Source organism: Schistosoma haematobium, chromosome ZW, assembly GCF_000699445.3.
Source record: "Schistosoma haematobium chromosome ZW, whole genome shotgun sequence".
Lineage (NCBI taxonomy): Eukaryota > Metazoa > Platyhelminthes > Trematoda > Strigeidida > Schistosomatidae > Schistosoma > Schistosoma haematobium.
The window spans coordinates 28,707,588-28,735,051 of record NC_067195.1 but is presented as its reverse complement, the minus strand read 5'-3'; the positions used below and the strand labels follow the sequence as shown (position 1 = coordinate 28,735,051).

At 38.6% G+C, this 27,464-nt stretch overlaps 3 protein-coding genes across 3 annotated transcripts in view; all 3 read right to left on the bottom strand.

Moving 5' to 3' along the window:
* The window catches only part of MS3_00010343 (uncharacterized protein), a gene marked incomplete at both ends in the record, with an annotated part of 80,642 nt that overhangs the window by 25,949 nt on the left and 27,229 nt on the right, over nucleotides 1–27,464 (bottom strand). The window lies entirely within an intron of this gene.
* On the bottom strand, nucleotides 11,591–12,993 carry MS3_00003211 (uncharacterized protein). The gene has a single exon (XM_051210940.1). The coding sequence runs from the start codon at nucleotides 12,665–12,667 to the stop codon at nucleotides 11,852–11,854; it is 816 nt and encodes a 271-aa protein (XP_051070964.1). The 5' UTR covers nucleotides 12,668–12,993; the 3' UTR covers nucleotides 11,591–11,851.
* MS3_00003210 (uncharacterized protein) lies at nucleotides 18,541–19,671 on the bottom strand. The gene has a single exon (XM_051210939.1). It carries the CDS (start codon nucleotides 19,335–19,337, stop codon nucleotides 18,723–18,725), a length of 615 nt encoding a protein of 204 aa, XP_051070963.1. The 5' UTR covers nucleotides 19,338–19,671; the 3' UTR covers nucleotides 18,541–18,722.

Below are 27,464 nucleotides of genomic sequence, written 5' to 3'. Positions count from 1 at the left end.
TGCAGATGAGAAATGAACTTACCAACTTCTGTTGCATTTCCGAAACATGGAAAATTTACCAACAGTGTGCGTAAATTTTCTAAAAATTCAACTGGCTATTTTTGAAACACTGCTGTTGTTGCTCAAGCAGAAGCTGTAATTGGCCGGAAAACGTAGTCATTTTTTTCTTTTCTGCACCAGCAATGAAAATTAACTGTAGGAATAATGACAAATGTTGCTCAAGGACGCTGATGATAAATCTGGACTCTGATTGGTCGAAACAATTAGCCTGAATCTCGTCCAATTACAAGGTTCAAAATTTTTATCCCATACCGTCGCCAATTGTTATGGCTTTAAGTTGGGGTCGATTTTTATCTTTTGTTATCGATCGACTACAGTGACACGTAAACACGAACGAACGGCCTACAGTTCTGATTGGTCCTGCTTCCCTGTCCAGCCCAGTCAGTTGAGTCCAGAACACAAGCCACAGCCTCGGAGATATGAATCATTATATTTCAAACATACCCTATTTATATACTAACCAAGCATACCACATCGTACCATAGAATAGAAAACAACATTTTGTACAATATTCAACAAGTGAACAGATATCGACCAATAGGGAATGTCCATTTAAAGTCCAAGGACACCATTGGACTTAACATTATAATTATTGGTCTATTCCTCCGCATCCACAACACCTCCCCTTTTTTTGAAGATCCGGAGTTGATATCCGGATTTTGAAATTTTCTGGGTTCATCCTCCCCACGAAATAATGTTGGGTCCTCATATTCCCAAGTTAGAATTAATTTGACTTTATTTAACACATAATTGTCAGATTGAACAGAGAAGTCACTGAAAGTGATTAAATAGTGGGGATCAATGTCGCTTGATATGAGGTCATCAACGTTTGATTCTTCTGGAACATTATCATGGGATTTGTTGAAAATCTCATTTGTAAACAGTTGATCACTGAGATAATCAACATCTATCAAAATTGTATTAGATTTCTGATCATCATTTGATGCATCTAACACATTTTCTGGTACAAGAGGATCTAGATAATAAGATTCGTCAGAATCTCCTGTTGTTGAATGATGAGGACCATTTGAAACAGCTGGATTCAGTGTACTGCACGATTTGTTCCCTGTTCCGTTGTGGGCGGGTACTGCAATTAATTTATGAGCATTTAATGAGAGATCTTCCTGTGAGCTGGGTACAACACTGTCTGTACACGTCTCAGGAACAGTGGGATTTGAACCCACGACAGGGAATGTTTCTGAATTTGACATTTCTGGACAACTGGGCGGATCATGAATAACTTTCTCGTTTACATCACTGGTCGTCCGGGATTCACAGAGGCTTTTATAAACAGCTTCATATGTTCTGCAGTTGTTTTCCAGCTCAGTCTGCAGATGAGAAATGAACTTACCAACTTCTGTTGCATTTCCGAAACATGGAAAATTTACCAACAGTGTGCGTAAATTTTCTAAAAAATTCAACTGGCTATTTTTGAAACACTGCTGTTGTTGCTCAAGCAGAAGCTGTAATTGGCCGGAAAACGTAGTCATTTTTTTCTTTTCTGCACCAGCAATGAAAATTAACTGTAGGAATAATGACAAATGTTGCTCAAGGACGCTGATGATAAATCTGGACTCTGATTGGTCGAAACAATTAGCCTGAATCTCGTCCAATTACAAGGTTCAAAATTTTTATCCCATACCGTCGCCAATTGTTATGGCTTTAAGTTGGGGTCGATTTTTATCTTTTGTTATCGATCGACTACAGTGACACGTAAACACGAACGAACGGCCTACAGTTCTGATTGGTCCTGCTTCCCTGTCCAGCCCAGTCAGTTGAGTCCAGAACACAAGCCACAGCCTCGGAGATATGAATCATTATATTTCAAACATACCCTATTTATATACTAACCAAGCATACCACATCGTACCATAGAATAGAAAACAACATTTTGTACAATATTCAACAAGTGAACAGATATCGACCAATAGGGAATGTCCATTTAAAGTCCAAGGACACCATTGGACTTAACATTATAATTATTGGTCTATTCCTCCGCATCCACAACACCTCCCCTTTTTTTGAAGATCCGGAGTTGATATCCGGATTTTGAAATTTTCTGGGTTCATCCTCCCCACGAAATAATGTTGGGTCCTCATATTCCCAAGTTAGAATTAATTTGACTTTATTTAACACATAATTGTCAGATTGAACAGAGAAGTCACTGAAAGTGATTAAATAGTGGGGATCAATGTCGCTTGATATGAGGTCATCAACGTTTGATTCTTCTGGAACATTATCATGGGATTTGTTGAAAATCTCATTTGTAAACAGTTGATCACTGAGATAATCAACATCTATCAAAATTGTATTAGATTTCTGATCATCATTTGATGCATCTAACACATTTTCTGGTACAAGAGGATCTAGATAATAAGATTCGTCAGAATCTCCTGTTGTTGAATGATGAGGACCATTTGAAACAGCTGGATTCAGTGTACTGCACGATTTGTTCCCTGTTCCGTTGTGGGCGGGTACTGCAATTAATTTATGAGCATTTAATGAGAGATCTTCCTGTGAGCTGGGTACAACACTGTCTGTACACGTCTCAGGAACAGTGGGATTTGAACCCACGACAGGGAATGTTTCTGAATTTGACATTTCTGGACAACTGGGCGGATCATGAATAACTTTCTCGTTTACATCACTGGTCGTCCGGGATTCACAGAGGCTTTTATAAACAGCTTCATATGTTCTGCAGTTGTTTTCCAGCTCAGTCTGCAGATGAGAAATGAACTTACCAACTTCTGTTGCATTTCCGAAACATGGAAAATTTACCAACAGTGTGCGTAAATTTTCTAAAAAATTCAACTGGCTATTTTTGAAACACTGCTGTTGTTGCTCAAGCAGAAGCTGTAATTGGCCGGAAAACGTAGTCATTTTTTTCTTTTCTGCACCAGCAATGAAAATTAACTGTAGGAATAATGACAAATGTTGCTCAAGGACGCTGATGATAAATCTGGACTCTGATTGGTCGAAACAATTAGCCTGAATCTCGTCCAATTACAAGGTTCAAAATTTTTATCCCATACCGTCGCCAATTGTTATGGCTTTAAGTTGGGGTCGATTTTTATCTTTTGTTATCGATCGACTACAGTGACACGTAAACACGAACGAACGGCCTACAGTTCTGATTGGTCCTGCTTCCCTGTCCAGCCCAGTCAGTTGAGTCCAGAACACAAGCCACAGCCTCGGAGATATGAATCATTATATTTCAAACATACCCTATTTATATACTAACCAAGCATACCACATCGTACCATAGAATAGAAAACAACATTTTGTACAATATTCAACAAGTGAACAGATATCGACCAATAGGGAATGTCCATTTAAAGTCCAAGGACACCATTGGACTTAACATTATAATTATTGGTCTATTCCTCCGCATCCACAACACCTCCCCTTTTTTTTGAAGATCCGGAGTTGATATCCGGATTTTGAAATTTTCTGGGTTCATCCTCCCCCACGAAATAATGTTGGGTCCTCATATTCCCAAGTTAGAATTAATTTGACTTTATTTAACACATAATTGTCAGATTGAACAGAGAAGTCACTGAAAGTGATTAAATAGTGGGGATCAATGTCGCTTGATATGAGGTCATCAACGTTTGATTCTTCTGGAACATTATCATGGGATTTGTTGAAAATCTCATTTGTAAACAGTTGATCACTGAGATAATCAACATCTATCAAAATTGTATTAGATTTCTGATCATCATTTGATGCATCTAACACATTTTCTGGTACAAGAGGATCTAGATAATAAGATTCGTCAGAATCTCCTGTTGTTGAATGATGAGGACCATTTGAAACAGCTGGATTCAGTGTACTGCACGATTTGTTCCCTGTTCCGTTGTGGGCGGGTACTGCAATTAATTTATGAGCATTTAATGAGAGATCTTCCTGTGAGCTGGGTACAACACTGTCTGTACACGTCTCAGGAACAGTGGGATTTGAACCCACGACAGGGAATGTTTCTGAATTTGACATTTCTGGACAACTGGGCGGATCATGAATAACTTTCTCGTTTACATCACTGGTCGTCCGGGATTCACAGAGGCTTTTATAAACAGCTTCATATGTTCTGCAGTTGTTTTCCAGCTCAGTCTGCAGATGAGAAATGAACTTACCAACTTCTGTTGCATTTCCGAAACATGGAAAATTTACCAACAGTGTGCGTAAATTTTCTAAAAAATTCAACTGGCTATTTTTGAAACACTGCTGTTGTTGCTCAAGCAGAAGCTGTAATTGGCCGGAAAACGTAGTCATTTTTTTCTTTTCTGCACCAGCAATGAAAATTAACTGTAGGAATAATGACAAATGTTGCTCAAGGACGCTGATGATAAATCTGGACTCTGATTGGTCGAAACAATTAGCCTGAATCTCGTCCAATTACAAGGTTCAAAATTTTTATCCCATACCGTCGCCAATTGTTATGGCTTTAAGTTGGGGTCGATTTTTATCTTTTGTTATCGATCGACTACAGTGACACGTAAACACGAACGAACGGCCTACAGTTCTGATTGGTCCTGCTTCCCTGTCCAGCCCAGTCAGTTGAGTCCAGAACACAAGCCACAGCCTCGGAGATATGAATCATTATATTTCAAACATACCCTATTTATATACTAACCAAGCATACCACATCGTACCATAGAATAGAAAACAACATTTTGTACAATATTCAACAAGTGAACAGATATCGACCAATAGGGAATGTCCATTTAAAGTCCAAGGACACCATTGGACTTAACATTATAATTATTGGTCTATTCCTCCGCATCCACAACACCTCCCTTTTTTTTGAAGATCCGGAGTTGATATCCGGATTTTGAAATTTTCTGGGTTCATCCTCCCCACGAAATAATGTTGGGTCCTCATATTCCCAAGTTAGAATTAATTTGACTTTATTTAACACATAATTGTCAGATTGAACAGAGAAGTCACTGAAAGTGATTAAATAGTGGGGATCAATGTCGCTTGATATGAGGTCATCAACGTTTGATTCTTCTGGAACATTATCATGGGATTTGTTGAAAATCTCATTTGTAAACAGTTGATCACTGAGATAATCAACATCTATCAAAATTGTATTAGATTTCTGATCATCATTTGATGCATCTAACACATTTTCTGGTACAAGAGGATCTAGATAATAAGATTCGTCAGAATCTCCTGTTGTTGAATGATGAGGACCATTTGAAACAGCTGGATTCAGTGTACTGCACGATTTGTTCCCTGTTCCGTTGTGGGCGGGTACTGCAATTAATTTATGAGCATTTAATGAGAGATCTTCCTGTGAGCTGGGTACAACACTGTCTGTACACGTCTCAGGAACAGTGGGATTTGAACCCACGACAGGGAATGTTTCTGAATTTGACATTTCTGGACAACTGGGCGGATCATGAATAACTTTCTCGTTTACATCACTGGTCGTCCGGGATTCACAGAGGCTTTTATAAACAGCTTCATATGTTCTGCAGTTGTTTTCCAGCTCAGTCTGCAGATGAGAAATGAACTTACCAACTTCTGTTGCATTTCCGAAACATGGAAAATTTACCAACAGTGTGCGTAAATTTTCTAAAAAATTCAACTGGCTATTTTTGAAACACTGCTGTTGTTGCTCAAGCAGAAGCTGTAATTGGCCGGAAAACGTAGTCATTTTTTTCTTTTCTGCACCAGCAATGAAAATTAACTGTAGGAATAATGACAAATGTTGCTCAAGGACGCTGATGATAAATCTGGACTCTGATTGGTCGAAACAATTAGCCTGAATCTCGTCCAATTACAAGGTTCAAAATTTTTATCCCATACCGTCGCCAATTGTTATGGCTTTAAGTTGGGGTCGATTTTTATCTTTTGTTATCGATCGACTACAGTGACACGTAAACACGAACGAACGGCCTACAGTTCTGATTGGTCCTGCTTCCCTGTCCAGCCCAGTCAGTTGAGTCCAGAACACAAGCCACAGCCTCGGAGATATGAATCATTATATTTCAAACATACCCTATTTATATACTAACCAAGCATACCACATCGTACCATAGAATAGAAAACAACATTTTGTACAATATTCAACAAGTGAACAGATATCGACCAATAGGGAATGTCCATTTAAAGTCCAAGGACACCATTGGACTTAACATTATAATTATTGGTCTATTCCTCCGCATCCACAACACCTCCCTTTTTTGAAGATCCGGAGTTGATATCCGGATTTTGAAATTTTCTGGGTTCATCCTCCCCACGAAATAATGTTGGGTCCTCATATTCCCAAGTTAGAATTAATTTGACTTTATTTAACACATAATTGTCAGATTGAACAGAGAAGTCACTGAAAGTGATTAAATAGTGGGGATCAATGTCGCTTGATATGAGGTCATCAACGTTTGATTCTTCTGGAACATTATCATGGGATTTGTTGAAAATCTCATTTGTAAACAGTTGATCACTGAGATAATCAACATCTATCAAAATTGTATTAGATTTCTGATCATCATTTGATGCATCTAACACATTTTCTGGTACAAGAGGATCTAGATAATAAGATTCGTCAGAATCTCCTGTTGTTGAATGATGAGGACCATTTGAAACAGCTGGATTCAGTGTACTGCACGATTTGTTCCCTGTTCCGTTGTGGGCGGGTACTGCAATTAATTTATGAGCATTTAATGAGAGATCTTCCTGTGAGCTGGGTACAACACTGTCTGTACACGTCTCAGGAACAGTGGGATTTGAACCCACGACAGGGAATGTTTCTGAATTTGACATTTCTGGACAACTGGGCGGATCATGAATAACTTTCTCGTTTACATCACTGGTCGTCCGGGATTCACAGAGGCTTTTATAAACAGCTTCATATGTTCTGCAGTTGTTTTCCAGCTCAGTCTGCAGATGAGAAATGAACTTACCAACTTCTGTTGCATTTCCGAAACATGGAAAATTTACCAACAGTGTGCGTAAATTTTCTAAAAATTCAACTGGCTATTTTTGAAACACTGCTGTTGTTGCTCAAGCAGAAGCTGTAATTGGCCGGAAAACGTAGTCATTTTTTTCTTTTCTGCACCAGCAATGAAAATTAACTGTAGGAATAATGACAAATGTTGCTCAAGGACGCTGATGATAAATCTGGACTCTGATTGGTCGAAACAATTAGCCTGAATCTCGTCCAATTACAAGGTTCAAAATTTTTATCCCATACCGTCGCCAATTGTTATGGCTTTAAGTTGGGGTCGATTTTTATCTTTTGTTATCGATCGACTACAGTGACACGTAAACACGAACGAACGGCCTACAGTTCTGATTGGTCCTGCTTCCCTGTCCAGCCCAGTCAGTTGAGTCCAGAACACAAGCCACAGCCTCGGAGATATGAATCATTATATTTCAAACATACCCTATTTATATACTAACCAAGCATACCACATCGTACCATAGAATAGAAAACAACATTTTGTACAATATTCAACAAGTGAACAGATATCGACCAATAGGGAATGTCCATTTAAAGTCCAAGGACACCATTGGACTTAACATTATAATTATTGGTCTATTCCTCCGCATCCACAACACCTCCCCTTTTTTTGAAGATCCGGAGTTGATATCCGGATTTTGAAATTTTCTGGGTTCATCCTCCCCACGAAATAATGTTGGGTCCTCATATTCCCAAGTTAGAATTAATTTGACTTTATTTAACACATAATTGTCAGATTGAACAGAGAAGTCACTGAAAGTGATTAAATAGTGGGGATCAATGTCGCTTGATATGAGGTCATCAACGTTTGATTCTTCTGGAACATTATCATGGGATTTGTTGAAAATCTCATTTGTAAACAGTTGATCACTGAGATAATCAACATCTATCAAAATTGTATTAGATTTCTGATCATCATTTGATGCATCTAACACATTTTCTGGTACAAGAGGATCTAGATAATAAGATTCGTCAGAATCTCCTGTTGTTGAATGATGAGGACCATTTGAAACAGCTGGATTCAGTGTACTGCACGATTTGTTCCCTGTTCCGTTGTGGGCGGGTACTGCAATTAATTTATGAGCATTTAATGAGAGATCTTCCTGTGAGCTGGGTACAACACTGTCTGTACACGTCTCAGGAACAGTGGGATTTGAACCCACGACAGGGAATGTTTCTGAATTTGACATTTCTGGACAACTGGGCGGATCATGAATAACTTTCTCGTTTACATCACTGGTCGTCCGGGATTCACAGAGGCTTTTATAAACAGCTTCATATGTTCTGCAGTTGTTTTCCAGCTCAGTCTGCAGATGAGAAATGAACTTACCAACTTCTGTTGCATTTCCGAAACATGGAAAATTTACCAACAGTGTGCGTAAATTTTCTAAAAAATTCAACTGGCTATTTTTGAAACACTGCTGTTGTTGCTCAAGCAGAAGCTGTAATTGGCCGGAAAACGTAGTCATTTTTTCTTTTCTGCACCAGCAATGAAAATTAACTGTAGGAATAATGACAAATGTTGCTCAAGGACGCTGATGATAAATCTGGACTCTGATTGGTCGAAACAATTAGCCTGAATCTCGTCCAATTACAAGGTTCAAAATTTTTATCCCATACCGTCGCCAATTGTTATGGCTTTAAGTTGGGGTCGATTTTTATCTTTTGTTATCGATCGACTACAGTGACACGTAAACACGAACGAACGGCCTACAGTTCTGATTGGTCCTGCTTCCCTGTCCAGCCCAGTCAGTTGAGTCCAGAACACAAGCCACAGCCTCGGAGATATGAATCATTATATTTCAAACATACCCTATTTATATACTAACCAAGCATACCACATCGTACCATAGAATAGAAAACAACATTTTGTACAATATTCAACAAGTGAACAGATATCGACCAATAGGAATGTCCATTTAAAGTCCAAGGACACCATTGGACTTAACATTATAATTATTGGTCTATTCCTCCGCATCCACAACACCTCCCCTTTTTTTGAAGATCCGGAGTTGATATCCGGATTTTGAAATTTTCTGGGTTCATCCTCCCCCACGAAATAATGTTGGGTCCTCATATTCCCAAGTTAGAATTAATTTGACTTTATTTAACACATAATTGTCAGATTGAACAGAGAAGTCACTGAAAGTGATTAAATAGTGGGGATCAATGTCGCTTGATATGAGGTCATCAACGTTTGATTCTTCTGGAACATTATCATGGGATTTGTTGAAAATCTCATTTGTAAACAGTTGATCACTGAGATAATCAACATCTATCAAAATTGTATTAGATTTCTGATCATCATTTGATGCATCTAACACATTTTCTGGTACAAGAGGATCTAGATAATAAGATTCGTCAGAATCTCCTGTTGTTGAATGATGAGGACCATTTGAAACAGCTGGATTCAGTGTACTGCACGATTTGTTCCCTGTTCCGTTGTGGGCGGGTACTGCAATTAATTTATGAGCATTTAATGAGAGATCTTCCTGTGAGCTGGGTACAACACTGTCTGTACACGTCTCAGGAACAGTGGGATTTGAACCCACGACAGGGAATGTTTCTGAATTTGACATTTCTGGACAACTGGGCGGATCATGAATAACTTTCTCGTTTACATCACTGGTCGTCCGGGATTCACAGAGGCTTTTATAAACAGCTTCATATGTTCTGCAGTTGTTTTCCAGCTCAGTCTGCAGATGAGAAATGAACTTACCAACTTCTGTTGCATTTCCGAAACATGGAAAATTTACCAACAGTGTGCGTAAATTTTCTAAAAAATTCAACTGGCTATTTTTGAAACACTGCTGTTGTTGCTCAAGCAGAAGCTGTAATTGGCCGGAAAACGTAGTCATTTTTTTCTTTTCTGCACCAGCAATGAAAATTAACTGTAGGAATAATGACAAATGTTGCTCAAGGACGCTGATGATAAATCTGGACTCTGATTGGTCGAAACAATTAGCCTGAATCTCGTCCAATTACAAGGTTCAAAATTTTTATCCCATACCGTCGCCAATTGTTATGGCTTTAAGTTGGGGTCGATTTTTATCTTTTGTTATCGATCGACTACAGTGACACGTAAACACGAACGAACGGCCTACAGTTCTGATTGGTCCTGCTTCCCTGTCCAGCCCAGTCAGTTGAGTCCAGAACACAAGCCACAGCCTCGGAGATATGAATCATTATATTTCAAACATACCCTATTTATATACTAACCAAGCATACCACATCGTACCATAGAATAGAAAACAACATTTTGTACAATATTCAACAAGTGAACAGATATCGACCAATAGGGAATGTCCATTTAAAGTCCAAGGACACCATTGGACTTAACATTATAATTATTGGTCTATTCCTCCGCATCCACAACACCTCCCCTTTTTTTGAAGATCCGGAGTTGATATCCGGATTTTGAAATTTTCTGGGTTCATCCTCCCCACGAAATAATGTTGGGTCCTCATATTCCCAAGTTAGAATTAATTTGACTTTATTTAACACATAATTGTCAGATTGAACAGAGAAGTCACTGAAAGTGATTAAATAGTGGGGATCAATGTCGCTTGATATGAGGTCATCAACGTTTGATTCTTCTGGAACATTATCATGGGATTTGTTGAAAATCTCATTTGTAAACAGTTGATCACTGAGATAATCAACATCTATCAAAATTGTATTAGATTTCTGATCATCATTTGATGCATCTAACACATTTTCTGGTACAAGAGGATCTAGATAATAAGATTCGTCAGAATCTCCTGTTGTTGAATGATGAGGACCATTTGAAACAGCTGGATTCAGTGTACTGCACGATTTGTTCCCTGTTCCGTTGTGGGCGGGTACTGCAATTAATTTATGAGCATTTAATGAGAGATCTTCCTGTGAGCTGGGTACAACACTGTCTGTACACGTCTCAGGAACAGTGGGATTTGAACCCACGACAGGGAATGTTTCTGAATTTGACATTTCTGGACAACTGGGCGGATCATGAATAACTTTCTCGTTTACATCACTGGTCGTCCGGGATTCACAGAGGCTTTTATAAACAGCTTCATATGTTCTGCAGTTGTTTTCCAGCTCAGTCTGCAGATGAGAAATGAACTTACCAACTTCTGTTGCATTTCCGAAACATGGAAAATTTACCAACAGTGTGCGTAAATTTTCTAAAAATTCAACTGGCTATTTTTGAAACACTGCTGTTGTTGCTCAAGCAGAAGCTGTAATTGGCCGGAAAACGTAGTCATTTTTTTCTTTTCTGCACCAGCAATGAAAATTAACTGTAGGAATAATGACAAATGTTGCTCAAGGACTCTGATGATAAATCTGGACTCTGATTGGTCGAAACAATTAGCCTGAATCTCGTCCAATTACAAGGTTCAAAATTTTTATCCCATACCGTCGCCAATTGTTATGGCTTTAAGTTGGGGTCGATTTTTATCTTTTGTTATCGATCGACTACAGTGACACGTAAACACGAACGAACGGCCTACAGTTCTGATTGGTCCTGCTTCCCTGTCCAGCCCAGTCAGTTGAGTCCAGAACACAAGCCACAGCCTCGGAGATATGAATCATTATATTTCAAACATACCCTATTTATATACTAACCAAGCATACCACATCGTACCATAGAATAGAAAACAACATTTTGTACAATATTCAACAAGTGAACAGATATCGACCAATAGGAATGTCCATTTAAAGTCCAAGGACACCATTGGACTTAACATTATAATTATTGGTCTATTCCTCCGCATCCACAACACCTCCCCTTTTTTTGAAGATCCGGAGTTGATATCCGGATTTTGAAATTTTCTGGGTTCATCCTCCCCCACGAAATAATGTTGGGTCCTCATATTCCCAAGTTAGAATTAATTTGACTTTATTTAACACATAATTGTCAGATTGAACAGAGAAGTCACTGAAAGTGATTAAATAGTGGGGATCAATGTCGCTTGATATGAGGTCATCAACGTTTGATTCTTCTGGAACATTATCATGGGATTTGTTGAAAATCTCATTTGTAAACAGTTGATCACTGAGATAATCAACATCTATCAAAATTGTATTAGATTTCTGATCATCATTTGATGCATCTAACACATTTTCTGGTACAAGAGGATCTAGATAATAAGATTCGTCAGAATCTCCTGTTGTTGAATGATGAGGACCATTTGAAACAGCTGGATTCAGTGTACTGCACGATTTGTTCCCTGTTCCGTTGTGGGCGGGTACTGCAATTAATTTATGAGCATTTAATGAGAGATCTTCCTGTGAGCTGGGTACAACACTGTCTGTACACGTCTCAGGAACAGTGGGATTTGAACCCACGACAGGGAATGTTTCTGAATTTGACATTTCTGGACAACTGGGCGGATCATGAATAACTTTCTCGTTTACATCACTGGTCGTCCGGGATTCACAGAGGCTTTTATAAACAGCTTCATATGTTCTGCAGTTGTTTTCCAGCTCAGTCTGCAGATGAGAAATGAACTTACCAACTTCTGTTGCATTTCCGAAACATGGAAAATTTACCAACAGTGTGCGTAAATTTTCTAAAAAATTCAACTGGCTATTTTTGAAACACTGCTGTTGTTGCTCAAGCAGAAGCTGTAATTGGCCGGAAAACGTAGTCATTTTTTTCTTTTCTGCACCAGCAATGAAAATTAACTGTAGGAATAATGACAAATGTTGCTCAAGGACGCTGATGATAAATCTGGACTCTGATTGGTCGAAACAATTAGCCTGAATCTCGTCCAATTACAAGGTTCAAAATTTTTATCCCATACCGTCGCCAATTGTTATGGCTTTAAGTTGGGGTCGATTTTTATCTTTTGTTATCGATCGACTACAGTGACACGTAAACACGAACGAACGGCCTACAGTTCTGATTGGTCCTGCTTCCCTGTCCAGCCCAGTCAGTTGAGTCCAGAACACAAGCCACAGCCTCGGAGATATGAATCATTATATTTCAAACATACCCTATTTATATACTAACCAAGCATACCACATCGTACCATAGAATAGAAAACAACATTTTGTACAATATTCAACAAGTGAACAGATATCGACCAATAGGAATGTCCATTTAAAGTCCAAGGACACCATTGGACTTAACATTATAATTATTGGTCTATTCCTCCGCATCCACAACACCTCCCCTTTTTTGAAGATCCGGAGTTGATATCCGGATTTTGAAATTTTCTGGGTTCATCCTCCCCACGAAATAATGTTGGGTCCTCATATTCCCAAGTTAGAATTAATTTGACTTTATTTAACACATAATTGTCAGATTGAACAGAGAAGTCACTGAAAGTGATTAAATAGTGGGGATCAATGTCGCTTGATATGAGGTCATCAACGTTTGATTCTTCTGGAACATTATCATGGGATTTGTTGAAAATCTCATTTGTAAACAGTTGATCACTGAGATAATCAACATCTATCAAAATTGTATTAGATTTCTGATCATCATTTGATGCATCTAACACATTTTCTGGTACAAGAGGATCTAGATAATAAGATTCGTCAGAATCTCCTGTTGTTGAATGATGAGGACCATTTGAAACAGCTGGATTCAGTGTACTGCACGATTTGTTCCCTGTTCCGTTGTGGGCGGGTACTGCAATTAATTTATGAGCATTTAATGAGAGATCTTCCTGTGAGCTGGGTACAACACTGTCTGTACACGTCTCAGGAACAGTGGGATTTGAACCCACGACAGGGAATGTTTCTGAATTTGACATTTCTGGACAACTGGGCGGATCATGAATAACTTTCTCGTTTACATCACTGGTCGTCCGGGATTCACAGAGGCTTTTATAAACAGCTTCATATGTTCTGCAGTTGTTTTCCAGCTCAGTCTGCAGATGAGAAATGAACTTACCAACTTCTGTTGCATTTCCGAAACATGGAAAATTTACCAACAGTGTGCGTAAATTTTCTAAAAATTCAACTGGCTATTTTTGAAACACTGCTGTTGTTGCTCAAGCAGAAGCTGTAATTGGCCGGAAAACGTAGTCATTTTTTTCTTTTCTGCACCAGCAATGAAAATTAACTGTAGGAATAATGACAAATGTTGCTCAAGGACGCTGATGATAAATCTGGACTCTGATTGGTCGAAACAATTAGCCTGAATCTCGTCCAATTACAAGGTTCAAAATTTTTATCCCATACCGTCGCCAATTGTTATGGCTTTAAGTTGGGGTCGATTTTTATCTTTTGTTATCGATCGACTACAGTGACACGTAAACACGAACGAACGGCCTACAGTTCTGATTGGTCCTGCTTCCCTGTCCAGCCCAGTCAGTTGAGTCCAGAACACAAGCCACAGCCTCGGAGATATGAATCATTATATTTCAAACATACCCTATTTATATACTAACCAAGCATACCACATCGTACCATAGAATAGAAAACAACATTTTGTACAATATTCAACAAGTGAACAGATATCGACCAATAGGGAATGTCCATTTAAAGTCCAAGGACACCATTGGACTTAACATTATAATTATTGGTCTATTCCTCCGCATCCACAACACCTCCCCTTTTTTTGAAGATCCGGAGTTGATATCCGGATTTTGAAATTTTCTGGGTTCATCCTCCCCCACGAAATAATGTTGGGTCCTCATATTCCCAAGTTAGAATTAATTTGACTTTATTTAACACATAATTGTCACATTGAACAGAGAAGTCACTGAAAGTGATTAAATAGTGGGGATCAATGTCGCTTGATATGAGGTCATCAACGTTTGATTCTTCTGGAACATTATCATGGGATTTGTTGAAAATCTCATTTGTAAACAGTTGATCACTGAGATAATCAACATCTATCAAAATTGTATTAGATTTCTGATCATCATTTGATGCATCTAACACATTTTCTGGTACAAGAGGATCTAGATAATAAGATTCGTCAGAATCTCCTGTTGTTGAATGATGAGGACCATTTGAAACAGCTGGATTCAGTGTACTGCACGATTTGTTCCCTGTTCCGTTGTGGGCGGGTACTGCAATTAATTTATGAGCATTTAATGAGAGATCTTCCTGTGAGCTGGGTACAACACTGTCTGTACACGTCTCAGGAACAGTGGGATTTGAACCCACGACAGGGAATGTTTCTGAATTTGACATTTCTGGACAACTGGGCGGATCATGAATAACTTTCTCGTTTACATCACTGGTCGTCCGGGATTCACAGAGGCTTTTATAAACAGCTTCATATGTTCTGCAGTTGTTTTCCAGCTCAGTCTGCAGATGAGAAATGAACTTACCAACTTCTGTTGCATTTCCGAAACATGGAAAATTTACCAACAGTGTGCGTAAATTTTCTAAAAAATTCAACTGGCTATTTTTGAAACACTGCTGTTGTTGCTCAAGTAGAAGCTGTAATTCACCGGAAAAGGTAGTCATTTTTTCTTTTCTGCACCAGCAATGAAAATTAACTGTAGGAATAATGACAAATGTTGCTCAAGGACGCTGATGATAAATCTGGACTCTGATTGGTCGAAACAATTAGCCTGAATCTCGTCCAATTACAAGGTTCAAAATTTTTATCCCATACCGTCGCCAATTGTTATGGCTTTAAGTTGGGGTCGATTTTTATCTTTTGTTATCGATCGACTACAGTGACACGTAAACACGAACGAACGGCCTACAGTTCTGATTGGTCCTGCTTCCCTGTCCAGCCCAGTCAGTTGAGTCCAGAACACAAGCCACAGCCTCGGAGATATGAATCATTATATTTCAAACATACCCTATTTATATACTAACCAAGCATACCACATCGTACCATAGAATAGAAAACAACATTTTGTACAATATTCAACAAGTGAACAGATATCGACCAATAGGAATGTCCATTTAAAGTCCAAGGACACCATTGGACTTAACATTATAATTATTGGTCTATTCCTCCGCATCCACAACACCTCCCCTTTTTTTTGAAGATCCGGAGTTGATATCCGGATTTTGAAATTTTCTGGGTTCATCCTCCCCCACGAAATAATGTTGGGTCCTCATATTCCCAAGTTAGAATTAATTTGACTTTATTTAACACATAATTGTCACATTGAACAGAGAAGTCACTGAAAGTGATTAAATAGTGGGGATCAATGTCGCTTGATATGAGGTCATCAACGTTTGATTCTTCTGGAACATTATCATGGGATTTGTTGAAAATCTCATTTGTAAACAGTTGATCACTGAGATAATCAACATCTATCAAAATTGTATTAGATTTCTGATCATCATTTGATGCATCTAACACATTTTCTGGTACAAGAGGATCTAGATAATAAGATTCGTCAGAATCTCCTGTTGTTGAATGATGAGGACCATTTGAAACAGCTGGATTCAGTGTACTGCACGATTTGTTCCCTGTTCCGTTGTGGGCGGGTACTGCAATTAATTTATGAGCATTTAATGAGAGATCTTCCTGTGAGCTGGGTACAACACTGTCTGTACACGTCTCAGGAACAGTGGGATTTGAACCCACGACAGGGAATGTTTCTGAATTTGACATTTCTGGACAACTGGGCGGATCATGAATAACTTTCTCGTTTACATCACTGGTCGTCCGGGATTCACAGAGGCTTTTATAAACAGCTTCATATGTTCTGCAGTTGTTTTCCAGCTCAGTCTGCAGATGAGAAATGAACTTACCAACTTCTGTTGCATTTCCGAAACATGGAAAATTTACCAACAGTGTGCGTAAATTTTCTAAAAAATTCAACTGGCTATTTTTGAAACACTGCTGTTGTTGCTCAAGCAGAAGCTGTAATTGGCCGGAAAACGTAGTCATTTTTTCTTTTCTGCACCAGCAATGAAAATTAACTGTAGGAATAATGACAAATGTTGCTCAAGGACGCTGATGATAAATCTGGACTCTGATTGGTCGAAACAATTAGCCTGAATCTCGTCCAATTACAAGGTTCAAAATTTTTATCCCATACCGTCGCCAATTGTTATGGCTTTAAGTTGGGGTCGATTTTTATCTTTTGTTATCGATCGACTACAGTGACACGTAAACACGAACGAACGGCCTACAGTTCTGATTGGTCCTGCTTCCCTGTCCAGCCCAGTCAGTTGAGTCCAGAACACAAGCCACAGCCTCGGAGATATGAATCATTATATTTCAAACATACCCTATTTATATACTAACCAAGCATACCACATCGTACCATAGAATAGAAAACAACATTTTGTACAATATTCAACAAGTGAACAGATATCGACCAATAGGGAATGTCCATTTAAAGTCCAAGGACACCATTGGACTTAACATTATAATTATTGGTCTATTCCTCCGCATCCACAACACCTCCCCTTTTTTTTGAAGATCCGGAGTTGATATCCGGATTTTGAAATTTTCTGGGTTCATCCTCCCCCACGAAATAATGTTGGGTCCTCATATTCCCAAGTTAGAATTAATTTGACTTTATTTAACACATAATTGTCAGATTGAACAGAGAAGTCACTGAAAGTGATTAAATAGTGGGGATCAATGTCGCTTGATATGAGGTCATCAACGTTTGATTCTTCTGGAACATTATCATGGGATTTGTTGAAAATCTCATTTGTAAACAGTTGATCACTGAGATAATCAACATCTATCAAAATTGTATTAGATTTCTGATCATCATTTGATGCATCTAACACATTTTCTGGTACAAGAGGATCTAGATAATAAGATTCGTCAGAATCTCCTGTTGTTGAATGATGAGGACCATTTGAAACAGCTGGATTCAGTGTACTGCACGATTTGTTCCCTGTTCCGTTGTGGGCGGGTACTGCAATTAATTTATGAGCATTTAATGAGAGATCTTCCTGTGAGCTGGGTACAACACTGTCTGTACACGTCTCAGGAACAGTGGGATTTGAACCCACGACAGGGAATGTTTCTGAATTTGACATTTCTGGACAACTGGGCGGATCATGAATAACTTTCTCGTTTACATCACTGGTCGTCCGGGATTCACAGAGGCTTTTATAAACAGCTTCATATGTTCTGCAGTTGTTTTCCAGCTCAGTCTGCAGATGAGAAATGAACTTACCAACTTCTGTTGCATTTCCGAAACATGGAAAATTTACCAACAGTGTGCGTAAATTTTCTAAAAAATTCAACTGGCTATTTTTGAAACACTGCTGTTGTTGCTCAAGCAGAAGCTGTAATTGGCCGGAAAACGTAGTCATTTTTTTCTTTTCTGCACCAGCAATGAAAATTAACTGTAGGAATAATGACAAATGTTGCTCAAGGACGCTGATGATAAATCTGGACTCTGATTGGTCGAAACAATTAGCCTGAATCTCGTCCAATTACAAGGTTCAAAATTTTTATCCCATACCGTCGCCAATTGTTATGGCTTTAAGTTGGGGTCGATTTTTATCTTTTGTTATCGATCGACTACAGTGACACGTAAACACGAACGAACGGCCTACAGTTCTGATTGGTCCTGCTTCCCTGTCCAGCCCAGTCAGTTGAGTCCAGAACACAAGCCACAGCCTCGGAGATATGAATCATTATATTTCAAACATACCCTATTTATATACTAACCAAGCATACCACATCGTACCATAGAATAGAAAACAACATTTTGTACAATATTCAACAAGTGAACAGATATCGACCAATAGGAATGTCCATTTAAAGTCCAAGGACACCATTGGACTTAACATTATAATTATTGGTCTATTCCTCCGCATCCACAACACCTCCCCTTTTTTTTGAAGATCCGGAGTTGATATCCGGATTTTGAAATTTTCTGGGTTCATCCTCCCCACGAAATAATGTTGGGTCCTCATATTCCCAAGTTAGAATTAATTTGACTTTATTTAACACATAATTGTCAGATTGAACAGAGAAGTCACTGAAAGTGATTAAATAGTGGGGATCAATGTCGCTTGATATGAGGTCATCAACGTTTGATTCTTCTGGAACATTATCATGGGATTTGTTGAAAATCTCATTTGTAAACAGTTGATCACTGAGATAATCAACATCTATCAAAATTGTATTAGATTTCTGATCATCATTTGATGCATCTAACACATTTTCTGGTACAAGAGGATCTAGATAATAAGATTCGTCAGAATCTCCTGTTGTTGAATGATGAGGACCATTTGAAACAGCTGGATTCAGTGTACTGCACGATTTGTTCCCTGTTCCGTTGTGGGCGGGTACTGCAATTAATTTATGAGCATTTAATGAGAGATCTTCCTGTGAGCTGGGTACAACACTGTCTGTACACGTCTCAGGAACAGTGGGATTTGAACCCACGACAGGGAATGTTTCTGAATTTGACATTTCTGGACAACTGGGCGGATCATGAATAACTTTCTCGTTTACATCACTGGTCGTCCGGGATTCACAGAGGCTTTTATAAACAGCTTCATATGTTCTGCAGTTGTTTTCCAGCTCAGTCTGCAGATGAGAAATGAACTTACCAACTTCTGTTGCATTTCCGAAACATGGAAAATTTACCAACAGTGTGCGTAAATTTTCTAAAAATTCAACTGGCTATTTTTGAAACACTGCTGTTGTTGCTCAAGCAGAAGCTGTAATTGGCCGGAAAACGTAGTCATTTTTTTCTTTTCTGCACCAGCAATGAAAATTAACTGTAGGAATAATGACAAATGTTGCTCAAGGACTCTGATGATAAATCTGGACTCTGATTGGTCGAAACAATTAGCCTGAATCTCGTCCAATTACAAGGTTCAAAATTTTTATCCCATACCGTCGCCAATTGTTATGGCTTTAAGTTGGGGTCGATTTTTATCTTTTGTTATCGATCGACTACAGTGACACGTAAACACGAACGAACGGCCTACAGTTCTGATTGGTCCTGCTTCCCTGTCCAGCCCAGTCAGTTGAGTCCAGAACACAAGCCACAGCCTCGGAGATATGAATCATTATATTTCAAACATACCCTATTTATATACTAACCAAGCATACCACATCGTACCATAGAATAGAAAACAACATTTTGTACAATATTCAACAAGTGAACAGATATCGACCAATAGGAAATGTCCATTTAAAGTCCAAGGACACCATTGGACTTAACATGATAATTATTGGTCTATTCCTCCGCATCCACAACACCTCCCCTTTTTTTTGAAGATCCGGAGTTGATATCCGGATTTTGAAATTTTCTGGGTTCATCCTCCCCCACGAAATAATGTTGGGTCCTCATATTCCCAAGTTAGAATTAATTTGACTTTATTTAACACATAATTGTCAGATTGAACAGAGAAGTCACTGAAAGTGATTAAATAGTGGGGATCAATGTCGCTTGATATGAGGTCATCAACGTTTGATTCTTCTGGAACATTATCATGGGATTTGTTGAAAATCTCATTTGTAAACAGTTGATCACTGAGATAATCAACATCTATCAAAATTGTATTAGATTTCTGATCATCATTTGATGCATCTAACACATTTTCTGGTACAAGAGGATCTAGATAATAAGATTCGTCAGAATCTCCTGTTGTTGAATGATGAGGACCATTTGAAACAGCTGGATTCAGTGTACTGCACGATTTGTTCCTGTTCCGTTGTGGGCGGGTACTGCAATTAATTTATGAGCATTTAATGAGAGATCTTCCTGTGAGCTGGGTACAACACTGTCTGTACACGTCTCAGGAACAGTGGGATTTGAACCCACGACAGGGAATGTTTCTGAATTTGACATTTCTGGACAACTGGGCGGATCATGAATAACTTTCTCGTTTACATCACTGGTCGTCCGGGATTCACAGAGGCTTTTATAAACAGCTTCATATGTTCTGCAGTTGTTTTCCAGCTCAGTCTGCAGATGAGAAATGAACTTACCAACTTCTGTTGCATTTCCGAAACATGGAAAATTTACCAACAGTGTGCGTAAATTTTCTAAAAAATTTAACTGGCTATTTTTGAAACACTGCTGTTGTTGCTCAAGCAGAAGCTGTAATTGGCCGGAAAACGTAGTCATTTTTTTCTTTTCTGCACCAGCAATGAAAATTAACTGTAGGAATAATGACAAATGTTGCTCAAGGACGCTGATGATAAATCTGGACTCAGATTGGTCGAAACAATTAGCCTGAATCTCGTCCAATTACAAGGTTCAAAATTTTTCTCCATCCCCGTCGCCAATTGTTATGGCTTTAAGTTGCGGTCGATTTTTATCTTTTGTTATCGATCGACTACAGTGACACGTAAACACGAACGAACGGCCTACAGTTCTGATTGGTCCTGCTTCCCTGTCCAGCCCAGTCAGTTGAGTCCAGAACACAAGCCACAGCCTCGGAGATATGAATCATTATATTTCAAACATACCCTATTTATATACTAACCAAGCATACCACATCGTACCATAGAATAGAAAACAACATTTTGTACAATATTCAACAAGTGAACAGATATCGACCAATAGGGAATGTCCATTTAAAGTCCAAGGACACCATTGGACTTAACATTATAATTATTGGTCTATTCCTCCGCATCCACAACACCTCCCCTTTTTTTGAAGATCCGGAGTTGATATCCGGATTTTGAAATTTTCTGGGTTCATCCTCCCCACGAAATAATGTTGGGTCCTCATATTCCCAAGTTAGAATTAATTTGACTTTATTTAACACATAATTGTCAGATTGAACAGAGAAGTCACTGAAAGTGATTAAATAGTGGGGATCAATGTCGCTTGATATGAGGTCATCAACGTTTGATTCTTCTGGAACATTATCATGGGATTTGTTGAAAATCTCATTTGTAAACAGTTGATCACTGAGATAATCAACATCTATCAAAATTGTATTAGATTTCTGATCATCATTTGATGCATCTAACACATTTTCTGGTACAAGAGGATCTAGATAATAAGATTCGTCAGAATCTCCTGTTGTTGAATGATGAGGACCATTTGAAACAGCTGGATTCAGTGTACTGCACGATTTGTTCCCTGTTCCGTTGTGGGCGGGTACTGCAATTAATTTATGAGCATTTAATGAGAGATCTTCCTGTGAGCTGGGTACAACACTGTCTGTACACGTCTCAGGAACAGTGGGATTTGAACCCACGACAGGGAATGTTTCTGAATTTGACATTTCTGGACAACTGGGCGGATCATGAATAACTTTCTCGTTTACATCACTGGTCGTCCGGGATTCACAGAGGCTTTTATAAACAGCTTCATATGTTCTGCAGTTGTTTTCCAGCTCAGTCTGCAGATGAGAAATGAACTTACCAACTTCTGTTGCATTTCCGAAACATGGAAAATTTACCAACAGTGTGCGTAAATTTTCTAAAAATTCAACTGGCTATTTTTGAAACACTGCTGTTGTTGCTCAAGCAGAAGCTGTAATTGGCCGGAAAACGTAGTCATTTTTTCTTTTCTGCACCAGCAATGAAAATTAACTGTAGGAATAATGACAAATGTTGCTCAAGGACGCTGATGATAAATCTGGACTCTGATTGGTCGAAACAATTAGCCTGAATCTCGTCCAATTACAAGGTTCAAAATTTTTATCCCATACCGTCGCCAATTGTTATGGCTTTAAGTTGGGGTCGATTTTTATCTTTTGTTATCGATCGACTACAGTGACACGTAAACACGAACGAACGGCCTACAGTTCTGATTGGTCCTGCTTCCCTGTCCAGCCCAGTCAGTTGAGTCCAGAACACAAGCCACAGCCTCGGAGATATGAATCATTATATTTCAAACATACCCTATTTATATACTAACCAAGCATACCACATCGTACCATAGAATAGAAAACAACATTTTGTACAATATTCAACAAGTGAACAGATATCGACCAATAGGGAATGTCCATTTAAAGTCCAAGGACACCATTGGACTTAACATTATAATTATTGGTCTATTCCTCCGCATCCACAACACCTCCCCTTTTTTTGAAGATCCGGAGTTGATATCCGGATTTTGAAATTTTCTGGGTTCATCCTCCCCCACGAAATAATGTTGGGTCCTCATATTCCCAAGTTAGAATTAATTTGACTTTATTTAACACATAATTGTCAGATTGAACAGAGAAGTCACTGAAAGTGATTAAATAGTGGGGATCAATGTCGCTTGATATGAGGTCATCAACGTTTGATTCTTCTGGAACATTATCATGGGATTTGTTGAAAATCTCATTTGTAAACAGTTGATCACTGAGATAATCAACATCTATCAAAATTGTATTAGATTTCTGATCATCATTTGATGCATCTAACACATTTTCTGGTACAAGAGGATCTAGATAATAAGATTCGTCAGAATCTCCTGTTGTTGAATGATGAGGACCATTTGAAACAGCTGGATTCAGTGTACTGCACGATTTGTTCCCTGTTCCGTTGTGGGCGGGTACTGCAATTAATTTATGAGCATTTAATGAGAGATCTTCCTGTGAGCTGGGTACAACACTGTCTGTACACGTCTCAGGAACAGTGGGATTTGAACCCACGACAGGGAATGTTTCTGAATTTGACATTTCTGGACAACTGGGCGGATCATGAATAACTTTCTCGTTTACATCACTGGTCGTCCGGGATTCACAGAGGCTTTTATAAACAGCTTCATATGTTCTGCAGTTGTTTTCCAGCTCAGTCTGCAGATGAGAAATGAACTTACCAACTTCTGTTGCATTTCCGAAACATGGAAAATTTACCAACAGTGTGCGTAAATTTTCTAAAAATTCAACTGGCTATTTTTGAAACACTGCTGTTGTTGCTCAAGCAGAAGCTGTAATTGGCCGGAAAACGTAGTCATTTTTTTTCTTTTCTGCACCAGCAATGAAAATTAACTGTAGGAATAATGACAAATGTTGCTCAAGGACGCTGATGATAAATCTGGACTCTGATTGGTCGAAACAATTAGCCTGAATCTCGTCCAATTACAAGGTTCAAAATTTTTATCCCATACCGTCGCCAATTGTTATGGCTTTAAGTTGGGGTCGATTTTTATCTTTTGTTATCGATCGACTACAGTGACACGTAAACACGAACGAACGGCCTACAGTTCTGATTGGTCCTGCTTCCCTGTCCAGCCCAGTCAGTTGAGTCCAGAACACAAGCCACAGCCTCGGAGATATGAATCATTATATTTCAAACATACCCTATTTATATACTAACCAAGCATACCACATCGTACCATAGAATAGAAAACAACATTTTGTACAATATTCAACAAGTGAACAGATATCGACCAATAGGGAATGTCCATTTAAAGTCCAAGGACACCATTGGACTTAACATTATAATTATTGGTCTATTCCTCCGCATCCACAACACCTCCCCTTTTTTTGAAGATCCGGAGTTGATATCCGGATTTTGAAATTTTCTGGGTTCATCCTCCCCACGAAATAATGTTGGGTCCTCATATTCCCAAGTTAGAATTAATTTGACTTTATTTAACACATAATTGTCAGATTGAACAGAGAAGTCACTGAAAGTGATTAAATAGTGGGGATCAATGTCGCTTGATATGAGGTCATCAACGTTTGATTCTTCTGGAACATTATCATGGGATTTGTTGAAAATCTCATTTGTAAACAGTTGATCACTGAGATAATCAACATCTATCAAAATTGTATTAGATTTCTGATCATCATTTGATGCATCTAACACATTTTCTGGTACAAGAGGATCTAGATAATAAGATTCGTCAGAATCTCCTGTTGTTGAATGATGAGGACCATTTGAAACAGCTGGATTCAGTGTACTGCACGATTTGTTCCCTGTTCCGTTGTGGGCGGGTACTGCAATTAATTTATGAGCATTTAATGAGAGATCTTCCTGTGAGCTGGGTACAACACTGTCTGTACACGTCTCAGGAACAGTGGGATTTGAACCCACGACAGGGAATGTTTCTGAATTTGACATTTCTGGACAACTGGGCGGATCATGAATAACTTTCTCGTTTACATCACTGGTCGTCCGGGATTCACAGAGGCTTTTATAAACAGCTTCATATGTTCTGCAGTTGTTTTCCAGCTCAGTCTGCAGATGAGAAATGAACTTACCAACTTCTGTTGCATTTCCGAAACATGGAAAATTTACCAACAGTGTGCGTAAATTTTCTAAAAATTCAACTGGCTATTTTTGAAACACTGCTGTTGTTGCTCAAGCAGAAGCTGTAATTGGCCGGAAAACGTAGTCATTTTTTTCTTTTCTGCACCAGCAATGAAAATTAACTGTAGGAATAATGACAAATGTTGCTCAAGGACGCTGATGATAAATCTGGACTCTGATTGGTCGAAACAATTAGCCTGAATCTCGTCCAATTACAAGGTTCAAAATTTTTATCCCATACCGTCGCCAATTGTTATGGCTTTAAGTTGGGGTCGATTTTTATCTTTTGTTATCGATCGACTACAGTGACACGTAAACACGAACGAACGGCCTACAGTTCTGATTGGTCCTGCTTCCCTGTCCAGCCCAGTCAGTTGAGTCCAGAACACAAGCCACAGCCTCGGAGATATGAATCATTATATTTCAAACATACCCTATTTATATACTAACCAAGCATACCACATCGTACCATAGAATAGAAAACAACATTTTGTACAATATTCAACAAGTGAACAGATATCGACCAATAGGGAATGTCCATTTAAAGTCCAAGGACACCATTGGACTTAACATTATAATTATTGGTCTATTCCTCCGCATCCACAACACCTCCCCTTTTTTTGAAGATCCGGAGTTGATATCCGGATTTTGAAATTTTCTGGGTTCATCCTCCCCACGAAATAATGTTGGGTCCTCATATTCCCAAGTTAGAATTAATTTGACTTTATTTAACACATAATTGTCAGATTGAACAGAGAAGTCACTGAAAGTGATTAAATAGTGGGGATCAATGTCGCTTGATATGAGGTCATCAACGTTTGATTCTTCTGGAACATTATCATGGGATTTGTTGAAAATCTCATTTGTAAACAGTTGATCACTGAGATAATCAACATCTATCAAAATTGTATTAGATTTCTGATCATCATTTGATGCATCTAACACATTTTCTGGTACAAGAGGATCTAGATAATAAGATTCGTCAGAATCTCCTGTTGTTGAATGATGAGGACCATTTGAAACAGCTGGATTCAGTGTACTGCACGATTTGTTCCCTGTTCCGTTGTGGGCGGGTACTGCAATTAATTTATGAGCATTTAATGAGAGATCTTCCTGTGAGCTGGGTACAACACTGTCTGTACACGTCTCAGGAACAGTGGGATTTGAACCCACGACAGGGAATGTTTCTGAATTTGACATTTCTGGACAACTGGGCGGATCATGAATAACTTTCTCGTTTACATCACTGGTCGTCCGGGATTCACAGAGGCTTTTATAAACAGCTTCATATGTTCTGCAGTTGTTTTCCAGCTCAGTCTGCAGATGAGAAATGAACTTACCAACTTCTGTTGCATTTCCGAAACATGGAAAATTTACCAACAGTGTGCGTAAATTTTCTAAAAATTCAACTGGCTATTTTTGAAACACTGCTGTTGTTGCTCAAGCAGAAGCTGTAATTGGCCGGAAAACGTAGTCATTTTTTCTTTTCTGCACCAGCAATGAAAATTAACTGTAGGAATAATGACAAATGTTGCTCAAGGACGCTGATGATAAATCTGGACTCTGATTGGTCGAAACAATTAGCCTGAATCTCGTCCAATTACAAGGTTCAAAATTTTTATCCCATACCGTCGCCAATTGTTATGGCTTTAAGTTGGGGTCGATTTTTATCTTTTGTTATCGATCGACTACAGTGACACGTAAACACGAACGAACGGCCTACAGTTCTGATTGGTCCTGCTTCCCTGTCCAGCCCAGTCAGTTGAGTCCAGAACACAAGCCACAGCCTCGGAGATATGAATCATTATATTTCAAACATACCCTATTTATATACTAACCAAGCATACCACATCGTACCATAGAATAGAAAACAACATTTTGTACAATATTCAACAAGTGAACAGATATCGACCAATAGGGAATGTCCATTTAAAGTCCAAGGACACCATTGGACTTAACATTATAATTATTGGTCTATTCCTCCGCATCCACAACACCTCCCCTTTTTTGAAGATCCGGAGTTGATATCCGGATTTTGAAATTTTCTGGGTTCATCCTCCCCACACGAAATAATGTTGGGTCCTCATATTCCCAAGTTAGAATTAATTTGACTTTATTTAACACATAATTGTCAGATTGAACAGAGAAGTCACTGAAAGTGATTAAATAGTGGGGATCAATGTCGCTTGATATGAGGTCATCAACGTTTGATTCTTCTGGAACATTATCATGGGATTTGTTGAAAATCTCATTTGTAAACAGTTGATCACTGAGATAATCAACATCTATCAAAATTGTATTAGATTTCTGATCATCATTTGATGCATCTAACACATTTTCTGGTACAAGAGGATCTAGATAATAAGATTCGTCAGAATC